At 41.1% G+C, this 21011-nt stretch overlaps 1 protein-coding gene across 4 annotated transcripts in view; it reads left to right on the top strand.

Annotated features, from left to right (window-relative positions):
- The window catches only part of TBXAS1 (thromboxane A synthase 1), a 231251-nt gene that overhangs the window by 124248 nt on the left and 85992 nt on the right, over nucleotides 1-21011 (top strand). For all 4 annotated transcript variants that reach the window (XM_080393576.1, XM_080393573.1, XM_080393574.1 and 1 more), the window contains 4 exons: nucleotides 5257-5373; nucleotides 12722-12810; nucleotides 15268-15416; nucleotides 17124-17254. In XM_080393576.1, coding sequence (XP_080249702.1) covers nucleotides 5257-5373; nucleotides 12722-12810; nucleotides 15268-15416; nucleotides 17124-17254 — 486 coding nt within the window. The remainder of the gene's footprint in view (nucleotides 1-5256; nucleotides 5374-12721; nucleotides 12811-15267; nucleotides 15417-17123; nucleotides 17255-21011) is intronic.

The following is a 21011-nucleotide window of genomic DNA, read 5'->3' on the forward strand; positions in this document are numbered from 1 at the left end:
CTAATAATGGCAGTATTAGTGTTGGAGTTACTGTTAGGATTTGGGATCTTGGGTGCTCTAGAGCTTAGTTCCTTGTTTGAATCTCACCAGGCTTTCAGTGCTGAGGATTGGTTCCAGCAGAAGCAAATCTTTTTTGATTGGTTTTGTTAGCACTTGGCTATGATTAAATCTAAGTTTAAGGAAAGTTTCTTGAGATCCTGTTACAGAGTTTCATTTCTTGCGTGTTGTCCAAGCACATGGAGTAGATCAGCAGCTGATTCTGTGGAGGTGAATGGCTTATATTGTAGGTTTCAGAGCTGTAGGTTTTTAAAGGTCTTTAGTGTACCTAAAGGGCACCTCTAAAGAGATACCCGTCCAGGATATTTTAAGACTGCTTGGCTGCATTAACTTTCTTCTGCTGGTTGCAAACCTTCATCCCTCATTTTTTTACCAAAGGAATAAGAGGAAGTTTCAGAGGGAACATCATGGTGCTACTACCCTTCCTCTTGCTCCAGGCAGTCATCACTGGCTGCCAGAGGTTCAGTCCAGCCTGCTAGTGACACACTCAGAAAAGCAAATAATTTATGAATCATACAAGGCTACAGTTATACTCCAGAATAAAAGAGGGACAGGATATTAGTGCATGAGTAGGTCCTACAGATGTCCATATTGACATGCCTCTTAGCATGGTTTTGTCCTGCATTGATTAGTTGCCCCCAGGCATGGTCACGGAACAGTTCAAGAGATGAACATGCACCATGACTTTAAGCAGTTTGGATATGGCCAATCTTCTTGGGAAAGTGATTCAGCCTCAGAGACAGGAGGTATTCTGTACCACTTGGCCTCAGAGCCAGAGAAGAGTCTGGTTTGCCTGAATTATTTAGTAATACACAGCAAGCCAAATGGACTCGGGAACAAACAAGTCAGTAAGTGGGTCTGAAGGATCAGCTTAAGGAACAGCTCAATGGGAGGGAATTCCTGAATCAGTTGCAAAGATGCTGCTCATCTGCAAACATAATTTTGTTTTCTGTTTTAAAAGCTCTGGTGTTTCAAAGGATTTGTTTGGAAGGAATTCCCTCCAATTTTCTTTGGTTTTTTTTCTGATGGCATGCCTGCGGTTGTGAGAACTCAGTAGCACTTGCAGGTATGCTGCAGCAGATTACCATGCTGCCAGTAGTTGTCATGCAGCACTACTGTACCACGGTCAGAAATGGTTGATTACACAGCAGAAGGAAGTGCAGAGCAGTTGTTGAGTATTTAGATAATGCTAGATGGAATATGAGTATGATTGCATTTGACTTAAAAGCAACCTCCTCCCCCACCTAAAAACCAAAATACCACCCCTGAAAATATTACAGCTGCCTCCCATGGTAATTTTTTTGCTGATTTTTTTTTTTTTTTTATAGGCTCAAGAATTCTCAGATACAGCTAGTACTTTTTCCGTTTGGAAAGAGGTGACACTTCATCTTTCACTAAGAGACTTCAGGCTCATTCTCATACCAAATCCATTTTCATTCCTGCTATATGAACCTGTAACATAGGTTATGCAATTAAGAGGAAAGTGTTTGCAGAAACGATAAGGAAAACCTGATAAATGAAATCTGCTGCACACTGTCAGTCATGCTGATGCTATTCCAATAAACACAAACATGTTTTTGTGTACCCAGTTTAAAGAGACAGAGTAAGATAATTTATCGCCCAAATTGTCTTTCCTTCCTTGCAGCATTTGTATGTATATAATATTATACACACCAAAAATATGATGAGAGCATTACTGACATATAGTAGAGGGCTAAAAAGGCAATACTATAGTTGGTGTTGTAGTTATAGCGTTATAGTTAACAGGCTTTTTGTTCAGTAACTGGACCCCTCTCTGTGAATGCTTTATATACAGTCTTTGTGCAATTAGGAGCATTTTTAGGGTGAATGTTTGGTTATAGGAAGGGGTTTGCTTTCAAGACAAATGCGGTCAGATTTATGTCAGATTTGTTATTATGTAAGTGGAGCTTTGTCTTACAGAGGAGATTTGTCTTGCAGAGTGCGCAGACTGGGCAGCCTTCAATTTAGGAGTGAGTGCAAAATACTTTTACAAGTGTTGCCCTATAATTCTGTCCATGTCTGTCCCCTCCCCTGCCCCCTCCGTCCCCCCCCTTTCTTTTTCTGTACACTATTCAAACCTTGCTTGGAAGAGAAAATCAGTCATTTCCCTGTGGGAACTGTTATTCTGCTCTTTCACTGTAGTTTGAGTGCCTCAGAAATGTTAATGTATTGTTAGCAGTTCTGAGGAGGTGATGTGATATCTCCACTTTATAAATCAGGAGCGAAGGCTGGTGGCTGAAGCACAGGTCCAAGAGTGTTTGCTAATTTGGGGGCCCCGTTAAATGACCTGATTTCTTGGACTAATGCATTTCATGTTATTAAGGCACATTCCCTCTTGTTGATTTCAGTGGCATTAGTGAGTGCTCAGGAGCTCTGCAATCTGGGCCTCAGGGCTTGAAACTGAAGACCAAAGATATAAGGAATACTTCTTTGGTTACCAGCTGAGTCAAGCTTTAGTGTGAAGAGCTTCTCTGCTAGCACATAAGAACTATGAAGCAGAGGCTAGCGTATAGTACTTTCTCCAAGGATGATGCTCATTTCCAGTTGTCCAGAGCCGCCTCTGATTTTACTACGCCTTTGAGTATCTGTAACAAATGAGGCAGCGCTCCAGTGAGTGATGGTCTCTCTAGCTGCAGTTCGGATCCTCAGAAGAGATACCTACTGACAAGTTAGAAAACAGATCATTTATTTAAAGAGGATACTCAGAAAACAGTTCAAACCACTTCAGCTTTGACAGCCTGTCCCAAGTTCTCCTTGTTATGCATGGAATAGTGTAGTCTATGTATACATATACATTAAAAATGTGCTCATATTTTATCTTACAGTAGCCATTTGATGAGAGTACCTGAGTCAGTCTCTTCCTTTGGCTTAATATCCTGCTATGTACTCTTCTGCTCGAAAACAGCTCATCTTTGCTCAAAACTGGTCTGTAGCATCAGATCAGTGACATTAGTTTACTGCACTGGGTGGTGGTGCTGAGAATGTAAAACTATCCCATTAGCCTGTTTGCAATGTAAAATAAGCTTATGCAGTGTAGTGAGATTCTGGCAAGTGTAAAGGAAAAAGGTGTTAAGGAGAGCTGGCAGCTCCTTAAAGAAAAGATATTAAGTGCAAACTTCCACTAAAGAGGAAAGTTAAGGAAGTGCAGTAGAAGACCAGCATAGCTAAATTACCAGCTCTTCATAGCCCCTGAAGAGAAGGTTTTTTTAAAGAGTGGGAGGTAGGTCAGATTTCCAAGAACATGGATAAAAAAATAGCATATAGGGACAATAAATTCAGAAGTCTTGTGGCACAAAATGAGAATAAGGTACTGAGAGGTGTGTAACAGTTGGTAAGAACTCGTTTTTCATGTCCATTAGTAATGAAAGAAAGACTGAAAGAACATGCTAGAGGGTGAAAGGTATCAACAGATGGCATTGGGAAGGTCAAAGTGGATACTGTTGCTACTGATAACATGGGGGACTGTACTGCCACTGCTACCCTGACGGAAGATGACTTCGAAAGTGTTTGGGAACAGTCCACTGTTGGAAGGGAAGCATGGGCTGGGAGGATCCCAGAGGTGGCTTCTTTGCAAGTTATTCTGTACTTTTGTTAATGGGTTAGATGATGGCACCGAGTGTGATAATTTATACAGAAGGCATTAAACTGGTAAGGATGGAAGACGCCATGAAAGACAGGGCTACAATTCAAGGTGATCTTGATCAGTTGGAGAAGTAATTGTAAAAAGAATGGTCACAGTTCAACAAGGACATGTTCTATATAAGACTCTTAGGAGTAACCAACTTTAATGGTAAAGGCTGGGGAACAACTTCCTAGGGATTAATTATTTGTAAAAAAATCTGAGACTTTCAGGGAACCACAAGCCAGTACATGAGTGGACATTGTCATGCTGTGGCATGTAGTATTCTGGGGTGAATAGGGAGGAATGTAGCCTGCAGAACATATAAAAAGAAAAAAGTCTTCCTTGTCTGGAGTACCATATCAAGTTACAGTGACTAAAGCTTGAGAAAAATGTAAATCAGCAAGACTACGCAAAGGGATAGGGACAAGACTGAACAAACAGTCCCAGATAGCATGACTAATACACAGATATTGAGTGAATTGGTGTTATTTGGGGTAGACAGCAGCAATATGATTGGTGGTTGTTAGAGCCTTCTGGGTATATGGGCTGCCGCAAAGAGGGAGAGAAAACCTGTTTTCTGTGCCTGTGATAGCACAAAGACTAAAGACCATAAGTTCCAGCAAGAGAGGTGGTGCTACCGTAGTGAGAGTAGTCCAACACTGAAGAGTTTGTGTGTGGAGGTTATTGAATCTCCACTGTTGGAAGCCTTCAAGAACAATTAGGAAACATCCTCTGGCAATAATATAAGTTGTGGAAGATTCTGCTATGGGGCTGGACATCTCCTGACACCTCTTCCAGGTGTAATTGTGTGCTTTCTGACACGCTTCCTCTTTCATCTTTTTTATCCTTTTACTCCTTGGTGGATATTATGTTCTCTGGATAGGGAATTCTTAGTTGGAGGGGGGATTAAAATTTAGCAAATCCATAAGCAGTCATCTTGGTATGGAACTTCATAGGGCAGTGCTTTAAACTACTATGTTTGACCAACTGCTGAAGCTGTGAGAGTCCCACACCACAACTTCATTGTGAGAGTGTTCCTTATAGACAGAGTAAGGACTGGGACTTGCTTTCTAATCAACATATTTTCTGAAGACTTTTAAAATGCATGTAACAGTCTGACATACCAGCTGTCACCAGAAATCATGTCCCCCACGACACCCGCGTGCGGTGCGTTGGCACTCATGTCACACAGAGAGGGAGTGTTGACAGGTTCTCTTGCTAGTCACCTTAGCAAGGGAGGAAATAAGCCAGGGTTCAGCAAAGGAGAACTGGCAATCGCAGGAGAGCACCAGGAACAGCAGAACCAGAACAATCTGAGCAAGGAGTTACTGGACTGGCCCGGGGCCTTTGCAAGCCCAAGAGGAAATGCGTGCAGCAAAAGATAAATTTTCTCCAGCCTCATCCATGTTTTCTTGGTGTTTGGGAGTGATTTGAACATCTCTCATCATGGACAGCAGTGCAATGCCATTCATGGCCAATTGTTTCCAAGTTCCAGAGCCTTGAGTAGCTCTAGTTGCATTTGTGTTAAAACTGAATCATGTTTTCTTTTGACTTAGAAGCCGAACTTGATTTCCAAGCCAATGCTTGACAGCATCCTTTGTCTTCGTGATGACAGATGGAAGTATGTGCGGAGCCTCCTGACCCCAGCCTTCAGTGATACCAAACTGAAAGAGGTAAGGTGTAGACAGTGCTGCTTTCATAATCTGGAAGACATGATTGTTTTCTTTTGTGCAAGCATCTGCTTTATATAGGTCCGTATTAAGGACAGGTAAAATCTGCTACTTTGTGCCAATTTATTTAGACCTAAAGAGCATGCACAGTAGAGCGTACATGTGGTGTGGTCCATTTCATAGACTGGTGAAAATCGGAATAGCTCATCTGAGAATGTGATCCTCCGTCTTTCTCTGTGTAAGCTAGTTTGTCCATAAAAGCGTAACAAACTCAGAAAGAACCCTTACACCTTCCTCCCCCACACCCTGTAAGGAGTAAGCTAAAGTACAGGAAAGGTTATTGCTCCCAGTTGGAACATAGCTTTTCATGATTTGCAGAGTCAGCAGCTCTCATGTTAGCACGGGAACTGCTGTCAGTCTATTTTCATTTCTCCATCTCCTTCCTCCCCCCTCCTCCTTTTATTTTTTAATCCTTTCATATAATAAAATAAGTCACTGGAACAGAATGTCATTGCCAGATAAATACCTCTGACTGAAAATAAATGTCTCCATGCTGGCCTGCTGCTAATTTCCTATAAATGTCTCAGCATTTACTTAGCCATGGGAACCCATTACCCGGTAACAAAGTCCTATTCCAGTGACACGATATCTCTTAATTAAACGCAGATAAATGATTGACTGGTAAAGTCTTCTTTCAAGGCGAGGGGGGGGGGGGGGGGGAGGGGAGCAGACCCCACACAACAAAAAACCACCTCTTCGTTTATGTATTTTCTTCTGCAAGGGAACCATGCTTCACTCCGGTGCCCAGTCCTGGATTGTAAAATTTTCCACTGGGCAGACGCTTGTGTTGTTTTGACATGCCGCTGTCGAAATCCACAGTAACATCTAAATGTGTCTGGCTCTCCCAGCTCTATAGACAGCGGTCGCTTAGCAACGCCGGCTGTCACCTCCTTATTATGGTAAATTCTAATTGGCCGCCAGCCTGGCGGAGATGCTGATTAATCACGACTGACAATGCCATTGGTTATGCGCCCCGACATTTGCTCTGTCACCGGCTCCATCATGAAATTTTAGCAAGGTGAGGATGTTTAAGTATGCAAGTGATTAGTTGCTCATGGCATGGTGGGGAGAGGAGAGTTTTACATTTTCCTAGCGGAAATTAATCTGCCTTACTGCAGGTCATCGGCTCTTTGCTGGCGGACTAACAAAAGATAAAACTGTGCTCCCCTCAATTTGCGGAGAGCAACCTCTGCTGGCACCAGCCGGGCAGACTTGACTGAGGAGAGTGGTGAGGGTGAGCAGGTGGAAGCCCTGGTCATCTTGCTCTGGGGCTGGGCATGCCAGGGTTTGCAGGGTTTGACCGATTAAACTGAGGTGGGAGGAGTTCATGGTGCTCACTTTGCACTGCTTGGTGGTGGAGCTGCAATGCTGGAGTGGTGGTAGGAGTTAAAATGGAGAGCTGGCTAGTGCCTGGTAGATATCTTGCATGCAAAACCTGAGATCTTTATTTTTAGCCTGATAATCACCTTTCCCTGTGCTGCTTCTTCCAAACTTTGTGGAAGGGCTGCAATTGTGCGTGGGCTCAGGGTGACCTGCAAATGGTTCCGTTCTTCTCCCAGTCTACAGAAAGTGGGAAAACAAGGAAGTGAGGAAGGTCTTCGAAAGGCCCAACTTTGTTCCTCTGTCCTATGTCTTCACCAGAAGACAATCCATCCCTACACAGAAAGACACTTGCAGTAAGTCCTTGTGAGATTAAGAACCTCGTTTGAACAGGTGCATTCCTCATCTGTGCGTTTTGTTTTCTACCCAAATACGTGAACAGTCCTGGGATTTGAAGTGAATGCAACTTAAGTCCTTGCCCATGTGCTTCTCTTGCTGTTGCTTAATTTAGAAGCCAAACCAACACTTCTTAAAGAAAATCAATGCTTGTTAATTATGATCTCACTTTTTAACTCTCCCGTATTCAGTACTCTCTCAGAACCTCTACAGCAGCATGGAAATAAAAATACCGTATTCTAGTATTGGCCATACTACAGAGTATTCAGAGTTAAGTAGAAGAAATCCTGTTTATAATGAACTCTTTCTCTCTACCTCAAAGGAGTTACCAATAAGCTAGTTTTGTATTAATTTATTGTGTAGGAACCTGGGTATGTTGTTTCATACATATTTATAAATACTGCCAGACACATTCTTCATTTCTTCTCCTAAGACATTGATTCCTTTGCCACAGAGATCTGAGCTGTGAAAACCCCCCACACCAAAGTCTTCCTCTGTTCACTCTGGATGTCTGCTTTGCCTTCATTCCCCTATACAGACTCCCCAGTGATGCTGGAGAGACTGCATACCTCACGAGTGGCTTTGGACAGTGGTTCCCCTTCAGCACTGCAGCCCCTTATGCCACTCCAAACATAGATTTGTCTGTCTGGATGCTCTGAGAGAACAGGGAGCTATTAGCCTGTGACAGAGCAATAGATGTTAACAACTCCTTGTGCTCCCCATAGCCATCACTTCAGATACAGGATGCACAGAGGGTCGGAGGGTTGAGTGTAGGTTCCTCATACCTCCATTTCAGAAACACAGGAATCTACTGCTAAGCTAAAGGGACAACTTCAGCACTAGTAAAGAACAAGAAGCCAGTCATCTGCTGTTTGGCCTGGCTGCTGGAGGACACAATCCAAGACAAAGCTAATACATGTTGCTAAGGTTTGACCCGCAGTACCCCCCAGGGGCACCTAGCTGCTTGGCTGGGGACAGAATGGCACTTTGCCATTGTCTCTCCAAGGAAGTGGTGTAGTGTCATGAGAAGTTCACTAAGCTTGAGGAAGTTCCCCTTAGTTTGGCAAAAAACTCCAACAGCCAGTCACCAAATGAGGAAAAATTGATCCCAGAAATGTTGACGTTTGCAAAATTGCGAGCAATTAACTGAAACTATAGGTTATAGAGCTATTGGGCAGCCAGTGTAGTGATTGCTGCATGCACACAGTGTTGTTTTCCTTACATTTCTCAAGATTTTCTGGCATCTTCTCCAGCTTTCTCACTCTCCTGAATTTCTCTTTAAAAGCTGTGCATGGTTTCATGGTTGCTTTTATGGATTTCTGTTCATTGTGTGTTCTGCCTTTTTAATTTTCATTTTCTAATGAGTATATAAAGATTAGTAAAGCAGTCCACTCCACCTGAAGGAAGGTTTGGCTCCAAATAACTTTGAATTCAAATACCGTAGTGGTGAGCATAGTATGAATCAGTGGACTTCTAAGCTTGATCCTGCAGTAATATTTGGTAGCATCCCACATGAGATGCCACTGGAGTTGGTAGCAGTTCTGATAATAATCTATTTTCAGTGAGAACCCTAAATGGACTTCGTGGTACCATTGCTGTGGGAGCAGTGAAAATGAGAAGGGAGAGACAGGAGACCCCAAGAAGTTTCACTTCCCGCTCGGTCATTGACTGCCTATGGGTGATCTGGCAGAAGCTACTTAAATTCTCTGTGAATGAAAAGACTTTCATCTGTTAAATGAGAATAAAAGCGACCACTGAAAGCTGATCCAAGATGTAATTCATGAGGAATTTGTGAAGTAATATACCTGGAGGCCCTTAAGTAAAAGATGCATTTTGTGGTGTTCCTTTTGTACTCTCCTCAACTATTATGCATTGAAACAAGCTAATATGTTAGTCATCTTGCAGTACCAATCTTGATTCCCTATTTAGTATTTCTTATTTTGTTCCTCTTCTTATTGCCGTGGTGCCTGTGATGATCCTGCAGTTCTGGACCCCTTGTCAGTCTTGATAAATAGCTTTGCTCTCTTTTACAGTCAACACCAGCAGAAAACCTATTGATTTTTATTTATTCTGATGGTGCTGCAGTAGACTTGTCATCTCCTATCAGTATACTGGGAATCCTCTCCTCCATTAACCAACCATTAAAACAAAACAGAACACAAAAATTAAGGAAGAGAGCACAGCATAATGTAGCATTGTCCTAAATAACCTGCAGAGTGGAGTTTGTGTTGAGGCATTTTCTTTTAAACAAAGGGAGACACAAAGAAGAACTTGTGATAACATGGCAGAACCGTGTATGCAAATCCTTTAGTGTCACTCTCGAGCCTGTAGACCTTCCAGGCCCCACTAGGACATGAGACCTGACAGTCCAACTGCTGAGGTTTCCTTGATTTGCTCCTACTCTGCTTGTGCACATGGGTCAGAGGCGTTTTGAAAGGGTCTCTGGAAATTGCTGTTGTTACTCAGCAAAGCAAGTGCGCTCACCTGAGACAAAGCAAATCACTAATGTAAAAGCTGGTACGTGAAACGTTGCGTATCCTTGAGCCACAAGTTAGTGTCTGGTTGAATTGTTCACTTTGCAAAGTTGTGCCCGTGAATAGCAGGGCCCCACTGTGAGGTGATGGAAGCATCTTCCTGACGCTCTGCTCTTTTCCTGGTTTTAGTCAGGGATTTGAAATCAGGTAAAGAAGCAATTCTTGTGTTAGGGATATATCCTTTTTCCTTCTCCTTCATTTATATTTCTTTCCATTTGTGAGATGAGGTCCAGCATGACTTCTGTACTGTGCATGAATAGTAAAGTCTCCAGTGTGTCTGTCTACAGAGAATATGAACCAGCATTCTGTTTTGTAGATTGGGTGCTAATAATAAGGGTAATAATAATAGCAAATGCTGAGGACCACATCTAACTAGAGGAATGTGACTCTGATGCCTTTGAACAGTGCAAACATCCCCATGCACTGTGCGTACGCAGAATCAGAAACTAATTGTTGTTATGTGCCAAATAGCATATTGGCAAGATTTATATAGCAAAGCCCCTGGCATCATGAAAACCCTAACCCCAAATGCTCTTCTTTGGCAGAAAGAAAGAAATTTGGACTCTGGGCTACTCTTGCTATTAGATAACTGGCAGATCAAATATTTACAGGGACCATATTGTTTAGATTTTTCTTCATCCTGTTACTCTCAGCCAATCTGAACACAGAGCAGCTGGGGTTTGTTTACCCACCAAGAACGGAATCTCAGGCAGGTTATGAAGCTTTTATGTTCTGACTGGCAAATGAGAACGTATAGGAAGTTAGTGATACCCAAGGCAGTGCAGATCAACATGTCTGTTTCTGTGCTGGTTTTCAAAGTTTGGTATAGTTCACCTCCCCCAACACTACTTTGTTTTTCTTGACAATTGAACAAAGAGTTGAAAGTGTTAAGGGACTTGAGAGTGTTTCAGTCTGTGGTCTTTGTAGTTAGCAATCTTGGACTAATTTATGTCCCTCAGGGGAATAAAAACCCAAACCCAGGATTCCCGAGTAGATATCCCCCGTAGCTTTCATATGCAAATAATTGTCTCATTGATATGACTTTGTCCTATCATGCTAACAATAAATCAAATCCATGTGCCCCCGTCCCCATTTTCCTGGTTAGATTTACTAATAAAAATATCTTATGGCTAGAAATGAATTGCAATGGTATTCTGAAATGCTGGTGGAATGTGGAAAGTGCAGAGGTGCTGTGAGATGCCTTAACTAGGTATATGTGCCACAGCCATCTCTACCAGCTGTTGGAAGGCAATAGCAACCAGCTGGGTGGTTGCAGGTCTGGTGATGTGATGAAGAATAAAAAAGAAATAAGGCCATAGACAGAAAATCTGAAATGATCACCATCTGTTTAGGAAACATCATACCTGTTAAAATACAGATTTTTATTCTGTTCTCCTTGACTAGTTTGGTTGGAAGGGCTGGACACAGAGATTATTAAGCATTTCACCCTGGTTCAATCTGTTGAACAGAAATATGTTAATTTTGTTGAACCATTTGAGAAGCATCTTACTGCAGGGGACCTTCTTTAGAAAGCCAAAAGGGAAAGAAAACTGCCACATAACATGGTGTGCACCTCCCAAACACATCACAGCTAATTCTACCAAATAGTGATCTGGCTTCAGGATTGTCTTGGGAGAATGTGGCAAAGCCCAAATCAGTCTGGCTTTGACTTGGCATAGCGATGACCTGCTCTGTCCCATATAGGTACAGGACCTTGAAAGCAGCTAGACACATTCTTGACTCAGGCTTCTGCCTTTGGAAAACATGTTGGATGCTCCCATGTAGGCCTCTTGACTGCGTATAGTCTTGCCCATGTGTTAGGATGGCAGTGTGCCTGTGCACAAAGTGTTATGCCAGTTTCACAGAGGTAGAAGTGCCAAGCAAAATGGACTTGGCTGGGCAGGCTGCATAGCTCTCGGGGTGTGCTGGGAGGCTGCAGTAAGTCTTTTTTGGTAACAAGAATGTCAGAGGAGTAGGACAAGTCTGTTCTTATGTTTGTTGACATCCGTATGCTGAAGGAGGTTGTTTCAGGAAGGAAAGGCAGGTTTCTTTGCGCATGTCTGCTGATGCTTAGAGTATTTGTTGAGGCAAGACTGTGGAATTAAATTGTAGGCTGTAAGGATCTTTAGGCAGTCTATATGGAGAAAGAGCTATGGCAGACAATGTCTTTAGCTTCAGGGCTGGACTGCTGCTACACCCTTGCTCAGACCTCCAGTAGGTGTAATCAAGGCAAGTGTCTGATGCCTTTCATATATAAAAAGTTAGAGGAAGAGAGAAACTTTAATGAGGCCTTGGTGGTTGTCTATGGTTTGCGTGAAGTGCTAAAGAGGAGTCCTGCACAGTCTGTTGCAGGAGAGAGCTACAGCCAGGCTGTGGGTAAGTCTACCGGACCATCATGTGTTAGTGACTGGAAAGAACCATTAGCTGAATAAATTTACGTGAACATCCATTTAATGGCATCACCACTCCAGAAAACCCTTTCCTCAGGTAGCAACAGTAGTTTGCCCTCAGCATCTTGTAGTGGTATACACAGTGCTTTTCTAATATACATCTTAAATACCTCAAACCAAGAGAGAGCAGGATGGAAGTGCTGGACCTCTGATGCTAATAACTTTACAGGACTTTGGGACTATGGAAAATATTATTCCTTCTGCCCTGTGTAGCCTAAATGTACTGTAAATATGGATCATGATAAATCATCATCTGGAACAGGGCATGATTAAAAAGAGAGGGGGGTTGTCTTTGCTTGACAGCTCTCTGCATATATAGCCACAGGTGGGCAAGAACCAAAGGTCAGGTAAGTGACAGGGCCTCCTGTATTTAGGCCCAGAGCTGGAGAAGGTCATCCCTGTAACGTATAGGGTGGGTTTTTTTAGCAGACAGTCCCAACATTTCATCTTAACTGTGCAGAAGTGCCTGACCACACCTGCAGAGGATCCTGAGAACTCCATCCCATCCACTGGATGAAATTCATTTAGAATAATTGATTTATGTTTTTTAAAATTTTAATGTTTTTCACAATACAATGTGTTCCTTTCTAGATGACACCGCTAATAAACCAGGCCTGTGATGTCCTGCTGTGTAACTTGAAAGTCTATGCAGATTCTGGCAAAGCTTTTGATATCCGGAGGTATGTTCAACATGCCAGAAATCAGTAGCAGATTTAAATAAAAAGAAGTCAATAGCAGCAGTTATTCTAAATATGCACTTACTGTATAAAAGAAGATTTTTTTTTTCTCTTTCCTTGCTTTTATAAGTAGAGATCATAGTTTAATAGAGGATGTGTCTGATAGATGCCTTTTCTTCCTGGGGGCAGCCATTGCATAGTTGAAAAGTAATTTTGGAAGAGCATCTAATGTATTTCTAGCTGTTGTTTAATGAAGTTTTAACAGCTGGAAGCAGAAAGGAAAGCTGCATCAGTCCCTGTCCAGTCTGCTCTCTACAGTCAACCAATAATGTACAAATATAGGAATTGATCTAGTATCAAATCCCTCTAGTCCATCACCCTCTTTCTTTTTCTAGATGAGGGTTTTTGAGCACTTAATCATTCTTTCCACATTCTTCCTAACCCTGTCTAATGGCACGCTAGTCTTTTGTGAAACAATGGATTGGTACTCCAGATAAGAATGCACCATTGACTTATAAAATGACACTTTAACATTTTCCATACTGTGCTTTCTCCCATTTGTTATGCGTTTAATATCCTATTATCATTTTTTGTTACTCTTTCATCAGAGGTCTTCACTGAACTGTTCACACACTGTCTAGCCCTGTCTCTGAGCAGATGCATTTCTTCTAGTATGGCATATGAGTAGTTCAAATGCATTCTTTCTAACAGGCACTATTTTGCATACATTTCATTTGCTGGGTTGGTCAGCACCCTCTGAAGTTCTTAATGATTTATGCGAGACTGGAGCAGTGCAAATAGTTTTGTTTCATCTAAAGAAATGGATATCTAGCCACAATTCGTCCAGCTCTTTCAAATGTATGTATATACACGCAAGTGTATATACATGCAAGTGTATGTGTGTGCGCAGGGATCTCTTCATTAAACATCTGAAGAGAAGCTATGAAACCTGGAGATGCATTACACTTAGCCTAGTGCTCTGGTGAAAATTGACCTTTTGAGTCTTCCCAGGCTTTTCCTTTTTTCCATTTGTCCTTTTTCTATGCCTGGTCTTTTAGCTATTGATCCATGATATGGTTTCACCTGTCAAGAGGCACTTTGGAAAGGACCTTCTGAAAGTACAAATGAATGACATTGACCATCTAAGAATATGGTCTTCTAGCTGTTTTACCATACTACCATTTCAGCAGGTTTGGCATATATAAATGTGATTCTCATTGCACTACGATTTCCCAGAATTGCCTTGGGACCTATTTTTTGTATGTAAATACCCTATCTGCGACCTCCTGTCATCTTGTATGTTAGTTGTCTTTAGCCATTTTGTGTTTCACCAACAACCTAAAATTCAGTTTTTAAGCTTTTTCAGTACCTTGGAGTGGTAGAAGACCGATTGCTGCTGAAGTTTTTGTTTTATTGCAGTGCCCCTTCTTTTAACATGTCAGCTTCTAATAATGCTTTGTGTGTGTGCGTGTGAAAATGCAAAGAAGTTACTTAGCTTTGCAGTATTGTTGTTATCTTCAAAATCTGCTCTGGTGTAATCAGAATGACAGTGGTCAAAGATCATAATTTATAGAAAAGCTGCTTTGAAATATATATACATGATACACTGGACCACAGTCCTGTCCTTCTCTTAATACATGCTCACTCAGGTTAAAACATCACAGAATTTTATATTAGCCTTTTGTAAGGGAACATAGGAGAACAGTCATTGCAGACTTGACCACAGATCAGAAGAATCAAATTTCAAGGATATTTTACATTCTCAGTCCATTTATCTCAAAACTAAATATAGCTGCTAATGCCTAGTAAAAGTAAAAATGGTGAGATTACTGGATAGATGGTCAGATATATGGGGAGAGATTCAGTTAAGTCTTGAAGTTTCTAGATCATGGTCCACGGATCATTTGTAGTTCTTAAAGCATTTTCTGCCCCTCTGCAGAGATACAGATTTCACATGGTGTCATTACCATTTGTTCTTGATCACAATTCTACATTACAAAGGAGCTATCAAGAAAGAAATCCTAAAAAAAATTTTACTTAAGCACCTCATGTAACTGAGAGTGTAGACTGGGCTGGTATTAGATGTGGTTGCTGCAGTTTAAAATGAGAAAGGAATGATATCTTTTATTAAGATGCATGCTAAGAAAGTGCTTATGAATTTCTGACCTGTTGTGTTTGATTTCTAGGTAATAGCAACTGAAATTGTTTATATTTTACAAATTTTTAGTGTGATTATTGAGCTATATGAAAATATGTTCACTTTGTGGACAGAGAGAAGGTGATCGTTACTAAGCATCAGCATTTGTCAGAATGATGGAAACATGTCTTGTTGGCAAAGCTCAAATCTAAAATCAAGAAGAAAATCACAGATAAAAAATAATGTTTTCTGATGTTTGTAGAATCAAGATACTAATGGATATGTAATTTGTAGCTAATGATTTATCATTCAACTCAATGCAGGTGTTACAACTGCTTTACCTTGGATGTTGTTGGTAGTGTAGCTTTTGGTACTGAGGTGGATTCTCAGAAGAATCCTGATGACCCCTTTGTTAAAAACTGCAGAACATTCTTCGAGATGTCTTTGTTTAAGCCTCTCCTCATTCTAATACGTGAGTATACCTTTGTCTACTTCCTTATGGTAACTTTCTAATAGTCATTCTGAAATTGCAAAACATGCTGAAGCAGGAGCAAGAAGATGTATAGCAGACTTCAGTTCAGAGGTATTCAGAACGCAATCGACACGGCAAGTATACCCTCAAGAATTCCACCGTGTGCTCTACCAACTCTTGTCACCATTAATGTAACCTCCTCCAGAAACTGAGATTCTGGGAAGGCAATGCTCCAGGGTGATCTGAGCGGAAGGTTTCTGGGTCCTGTAGTTTCCACAATATCTCTTTCAATACACTTCTGCATTAAACCAGAGTAACTGCCCTTCAGAGTCTGTTGTTCTGCACTTGGTTGCAGTCCTACCCATAAACAACAGTGGGCTAATAACCCTCTAAAAGAAGAGGGGTGGAGGAGCATAAGCAGGTAGTATTAAGGGTGGAGGAGCATAAGCAGGTAGTATTAAGTCCTCCAAATTCTTATTTGAATAGCAGCAGCAGCCTGGTTGATGGCTGCAAAGGATAAAGATTATAAGTGCCAGCACAGGCTGTCATTAAGAGAATGCATTTATTTTGAGATTAATAGATAGGGAGTGCAAGAATGGCATATAAAGCCATTCAGATTCTAAGGCATGGAAGCTAAGGCTTCACAGTGATGTTGGCCTGGTTAATGCCGGGCAGTAAGAATCGTGGCTGAGGAAGCCACAGCATAATCAAGGTGGCTGAGGTTTTGCCATCTTGCTATCTAGACCTGCACAACAGTGTCAGGTGGCACAGTGGCAGCGTTTCCTGTGCCCATCTGATCCTGCTGGCATTGCAGATTGCACCTGCACTAGCAGCACATGAACTGCTTCCTTCTGGAGTTGTGTATCCAAAATGTCCTGGGGTTAATGTTTAACCTGATTGCAAAGTGTGGTTTGTGACTAATTGCTGAAAGGACAGAAATGTCCCCCTATATGTTTAAGACAGTGTCCTTTGTTAAAGTTTCTGTAGTGTTTGTGGTTGGATGCCTTGGCTGATGTGTTTCTGCTGGTGCATTATGTAGTCTGAAATTCCATACTGTGTTGCCGTGTTGGCAGCACAGGAGTTTTCCGATGACTGATTTGTTAGTCTTAAGCTGTTCCTAAATTAACGAGGGGTTTGTCAAGGTGCAAGACTTCACTCAGGTTTCTGATTATAAAGACCACAGACTGGAGACCATTCTTGTGATAATATCCCACTTTCAGATCTGTGGCCTGCTTAGATAAGCAAAATAAAACAGAAAACCAATATCCTGACATTGGAGAACTATAAATGAGAATGACTAGTACACAACTTCATCGACCAGTGCCACGGGCTGCTAGGCTAGTTCAAGATCCTCCAACTTCTGTATGTAACTATTCGAGTAGGCAGGGAAAATAATTTTCCCCTTTGTTGTGGAGGCTCTGTGGCATCAAGAAGCTGAACTGAAATTCTGAAACATTGTGGAAACAAGCTCAGAAGGCATCTGTCTGGCAGGGGAATCCTGGCCAACTTGGAATTTCTAAAAGGAAATCCTTTACCAGCCTATGGGGGTAGAAGAAAAGGAGGGAGAGGGAGAGAGAAGGAATAAAAACAGGTCTCACAAAAGTAACACATCCCACTTGATGAGTTCTATAATATTAATGAACGGAGGGGGATATTATATGCCTTTACAGTCCAATTCAGTGTTTTCTTCTTTAAAATCTCTTACAGTTTCTTTCCCATTCATAATGATACCGTTGCTCCGGATTTTACCAAACAAGAAACAAAAGGAACTGAATGGATTTTTTATTCAAACTGTAAAAAATGCAATTGTCTCCAGACACCAGCAAGATGCAGCTGAGGTAAGGCTATTTCTCTGATGAATGTATGGATAAGCAAGTGTTTAGAGGAAAACCTGGAAGTGACATAAGCCGCAGTTGCAAAAGCAAACTCCGTCTGTTTGAACATTCAAAGCAATTTAGTGAAGATTTTATTCATTTTTAGCTTTATGCACCATCAACCAGGCTTGGTTGTTGATGCCGAATTGTTAACGTATTACAAGAAAGGTTGCTTCTCTTTGTATTTCTGTTCAAATAAGGATGCAGAAACCACTGCCTCTGGGATGGCTTTTCAGCCCAGTTTCTAGACCCAGAAGGAAGGATTCACCCTGAAGAATTTTTTCTCAACTTAGGTGTTTTGTCTGTGTTACTTTTCCCTAACAACCAAAGAAAAGGCAGCCCCCACTGTGTTTCAACTCAGTCAGTACCTGGGAGCTGAGGCAGATTTTATATAGTCCTGTGATGCTTCTTACTGCTTTTGAAAATGGAGAGGACCTGAATGTCTGGTTAAGAGCAGACACTTGCTATTGAGAAGGCTAAAGAGAAGGGTAGTAAATTCTATCTGAAGTATGCAATGAGTATGCATTATTAGCAAATTGTTTGTTAGCCATGTATTCCTCTTTCATCTGGACATAAGGTAGTTCTGGCGGTTTTTGTTTTGTTTTATATGGAGTATCTGAAGGCACGTACATTTTTATGAAAGTCTATTTTTGCTATATGAAGTATTTGGAATATAGGCATGTACTTCAGTTCTGTGATACAAAAGTTCTTCAGGTCTACTTGTCCTTTTGGACCGTTCTTTGCTGCAGACTGCGCATAATACCCCTAAAAATAAGTTAACTACTTAATTATGGATGTGTAAGTGAGAAACAAAGAATATCAATGAGAATTCCATTTTAAAGGTAACTGAGACAAGTTTTGCATATCAATTGACATGAAACAGGCTACAACACACACATTAAGAAGCTGTTAATATTGAAACATAAGAGATGTTACCACTTTGAGATGAAGAGGAATTCTGATGGGGTTACAGCACAGGTGAGAATGGGTCCTCCCAGCTTTGTCTCACAGCTTAGCCCCACAGCTACCACTTTTCAGAAAAAAATTAATTTTAGTTTACCCTACGTTATATCCAGGACACATTTAAAAATCAAATTGATTTTCAAATACATTAACGCTCTTTGCTGCGTTATGTATTCTGCTCCTTGACTTTTTTTACAGTGAAGTCTCACTTCTGTATTGGTTGCACTTTATCACCACGTGCTTCTTGTCTTTTCTCTAGCCCACCTTTACGAGTCTTTGCTCCCACTAGCCCTTAGGTCTTTGTCTCTGTCCTTTATATCCAGAAGATTCTAAGTCCCATTGACCAGCCACAAACAATTCATGATTCATAAACTTGGTTCCTGTCCCAGTCTGAGTGCTGTAGGAATATTTTCTAACAGGGATGGTGTATCTAAGCTGCTTGCAGACACCTCATTTCTGGTGCACAGATCCAGTGTGAACTTCTAATGGCATTCTGGTGTGGTTCTGTGTATGGAGAGTTTTGAATCAAAGATTTATGCTGAAGGGGTCTGCATGAAAACTCTGTTCTGTGTGTCAAATATAAAAGGACAATGAAATAATCTAATGTGGATTAAAAATTAATAAAATCAAATGTATTTCTGTGGCAGTAGCACTAAGGGCGTTGTTCATGGACTACATCTATTGCTATACTATAGATGGTCATTCCCTCAAACTGCAGATAAAGGACAACAGGGTGGGTATGGTTAGGAGAAAACACAAAGAAAAGCAAGATTGTATTGATAGGAGCAGGAGACAGCATTCTGTGCATATGCAGCCTATTTGCAGGTTTCAGTGGTTGATGGAGCAGAGGTTTAAGATTATATTGGGAGGGATGTTGGGAGGTGCTGTAAGAGATAACACAAGGCAGTAGCTGCCTAGTATCAGGGCAGTGTGGAGGAAAGTACAAGGTCCATGTTTGACTTAACAGTGTATGCACAAGTCCATGACTGGCTGTGGTCCTGCCTGCGCCTGGAGTTTTGCCTAGTTTGCAGAACTGACATATGGGAACTATTTCAAACGCTGGGAGTTAGACACTTAAGACCAGATTTCTGAGTGCATTAAGTCCCCTTTGCAGTTCAGAATCATTAGCGTGGCTTTCAAAAGCCAAAAAAAGCCCTGGAAATTTTGGAGCTTCCTTTTTTCCCTTTTCACTGCCAGTCTTGTTACATGCTCTTAGAATTTTGACTATTTTAGGTTGGTGGCACATGAGTCGTACTCCAAGTATAGGCAGTTTAATAATTTGCTAGGAACATAAAAATGGTATGTGAAACAGATCAAAATGCAGCTGTGCCCAATTCAATGCAGAAACATAATCTGTAGAGATTAGGTGTCCCAGAGCGCCCTGCATTTGAAGGACAATTATGTCGTGTATCGTAGGTCTCGAATGATGAAATGTACCCACTGAAGTCAGTTGGAGTTTTGGCACTGAATTTTAATGAGGCCAAGATCTAACTGGTAGCTACTGGTTCTTTGTGCTCATAATGGGAGCTGTAAGCAAAGTCCTGCTGTCTCTCTGTGCTGCATTAGGGCAATGGGCATTCCTTAGGTTGCCACATTCCTAGATGTTACATTATGTGCATCTTTTATTTCTCATTGATTCCATCACCACTAAAAATGCTTTCCGGTTCTTTTCTTGAGGGCAGGGAGAGGCAAAAAAAAAAAAAAAAAAAAACAAAAAAACAAAAAAACCCAACCAAAACCTACCTTTGGAACAAACTGTAAAACAATGAAAAGCTCCACAAAAGTGATTCAGCTGAAGCTTGTCTTCCTCTCATCTGCAGCTAATGTGAACAAAGAATAAAGAAAGGCCAAAAAACAATGTGACAAGCAAAGTCAGCCTGTTATCATCCCTGTTCTATCAGTAAATGAAACAATGCTTCTGAATGCCTAAAGATAATCCCATGGGCAGATAGTAATTTTACAGCCAGGTTTAGATCTAATAATATGCTTGCAGCTTATATGAGATCTGTGATGTCACTTTCTCTCATCCCATCGGCTAGTGCTGCAGATGTCATTTTAATTATATATTATCTTACTGTGGTCAGTCAAATAATTTAAGTCCTGGATATTCCACTCATTTGGCTTATGTACAAAAACATTTAGAGGCTGTACTTTAGAAATTTTGATATATTACATTTATTCATGGATTCAAATTATTGTAAAATGCTGTTCCCACTATTTACAGAAGAGCAAATTCACCATGCTCAGAAGAAACAGCACAAATTTAATGCACCACTTAACACCTACTTTGAAGACTCCAGCAGGATTTAAGTGTTCAAATACCTTATCCTGATTATCTGCCCAGGTTTAAATTTTTCCCTGAGGCAAAATGTTTCCAGAAACAGGGCAGATAGACGTTTCTTTGTTTCAATAAATGGTAGTTTGATAGATTTTCATTTAATAATCTGCTATGCAAATCATTATTCACGTAAGAGTTGTTTTTCTGTCATGTTATAGCCGAGTTCTTAACCTACCAGTCTTTTTTAAACGATATCTAGATGAAGAAGTCTTTCATGGTGCTTAAAACTGAGACTCCTTTCTAAAACTGTGGGTGGAAACTAAGCCCCCCCCCAGCAGATGAAAGGCCAGAATTTCATTTGTAATCCATAGTAATAACAAAAATTGGAATGTAACAATTTAAGGATATTGCAAAACATTATTTTTCGATAATCACAACAGATCTGTGGGGAAATCTAGTTTTCAAAATATGCACCCTTTA

The sequence above is a fragment of the Falco punctatus genome (genome assembly GCF_963210335.1).
Source record: "Falco punctatus genome assembly, chromosome: 6".
NCBI classification, from domain to species: Eukaryota; Metazoa; Chordata; class Aves; order Falconiformes; family Falconidae; genus Falco; species Falco punctatus.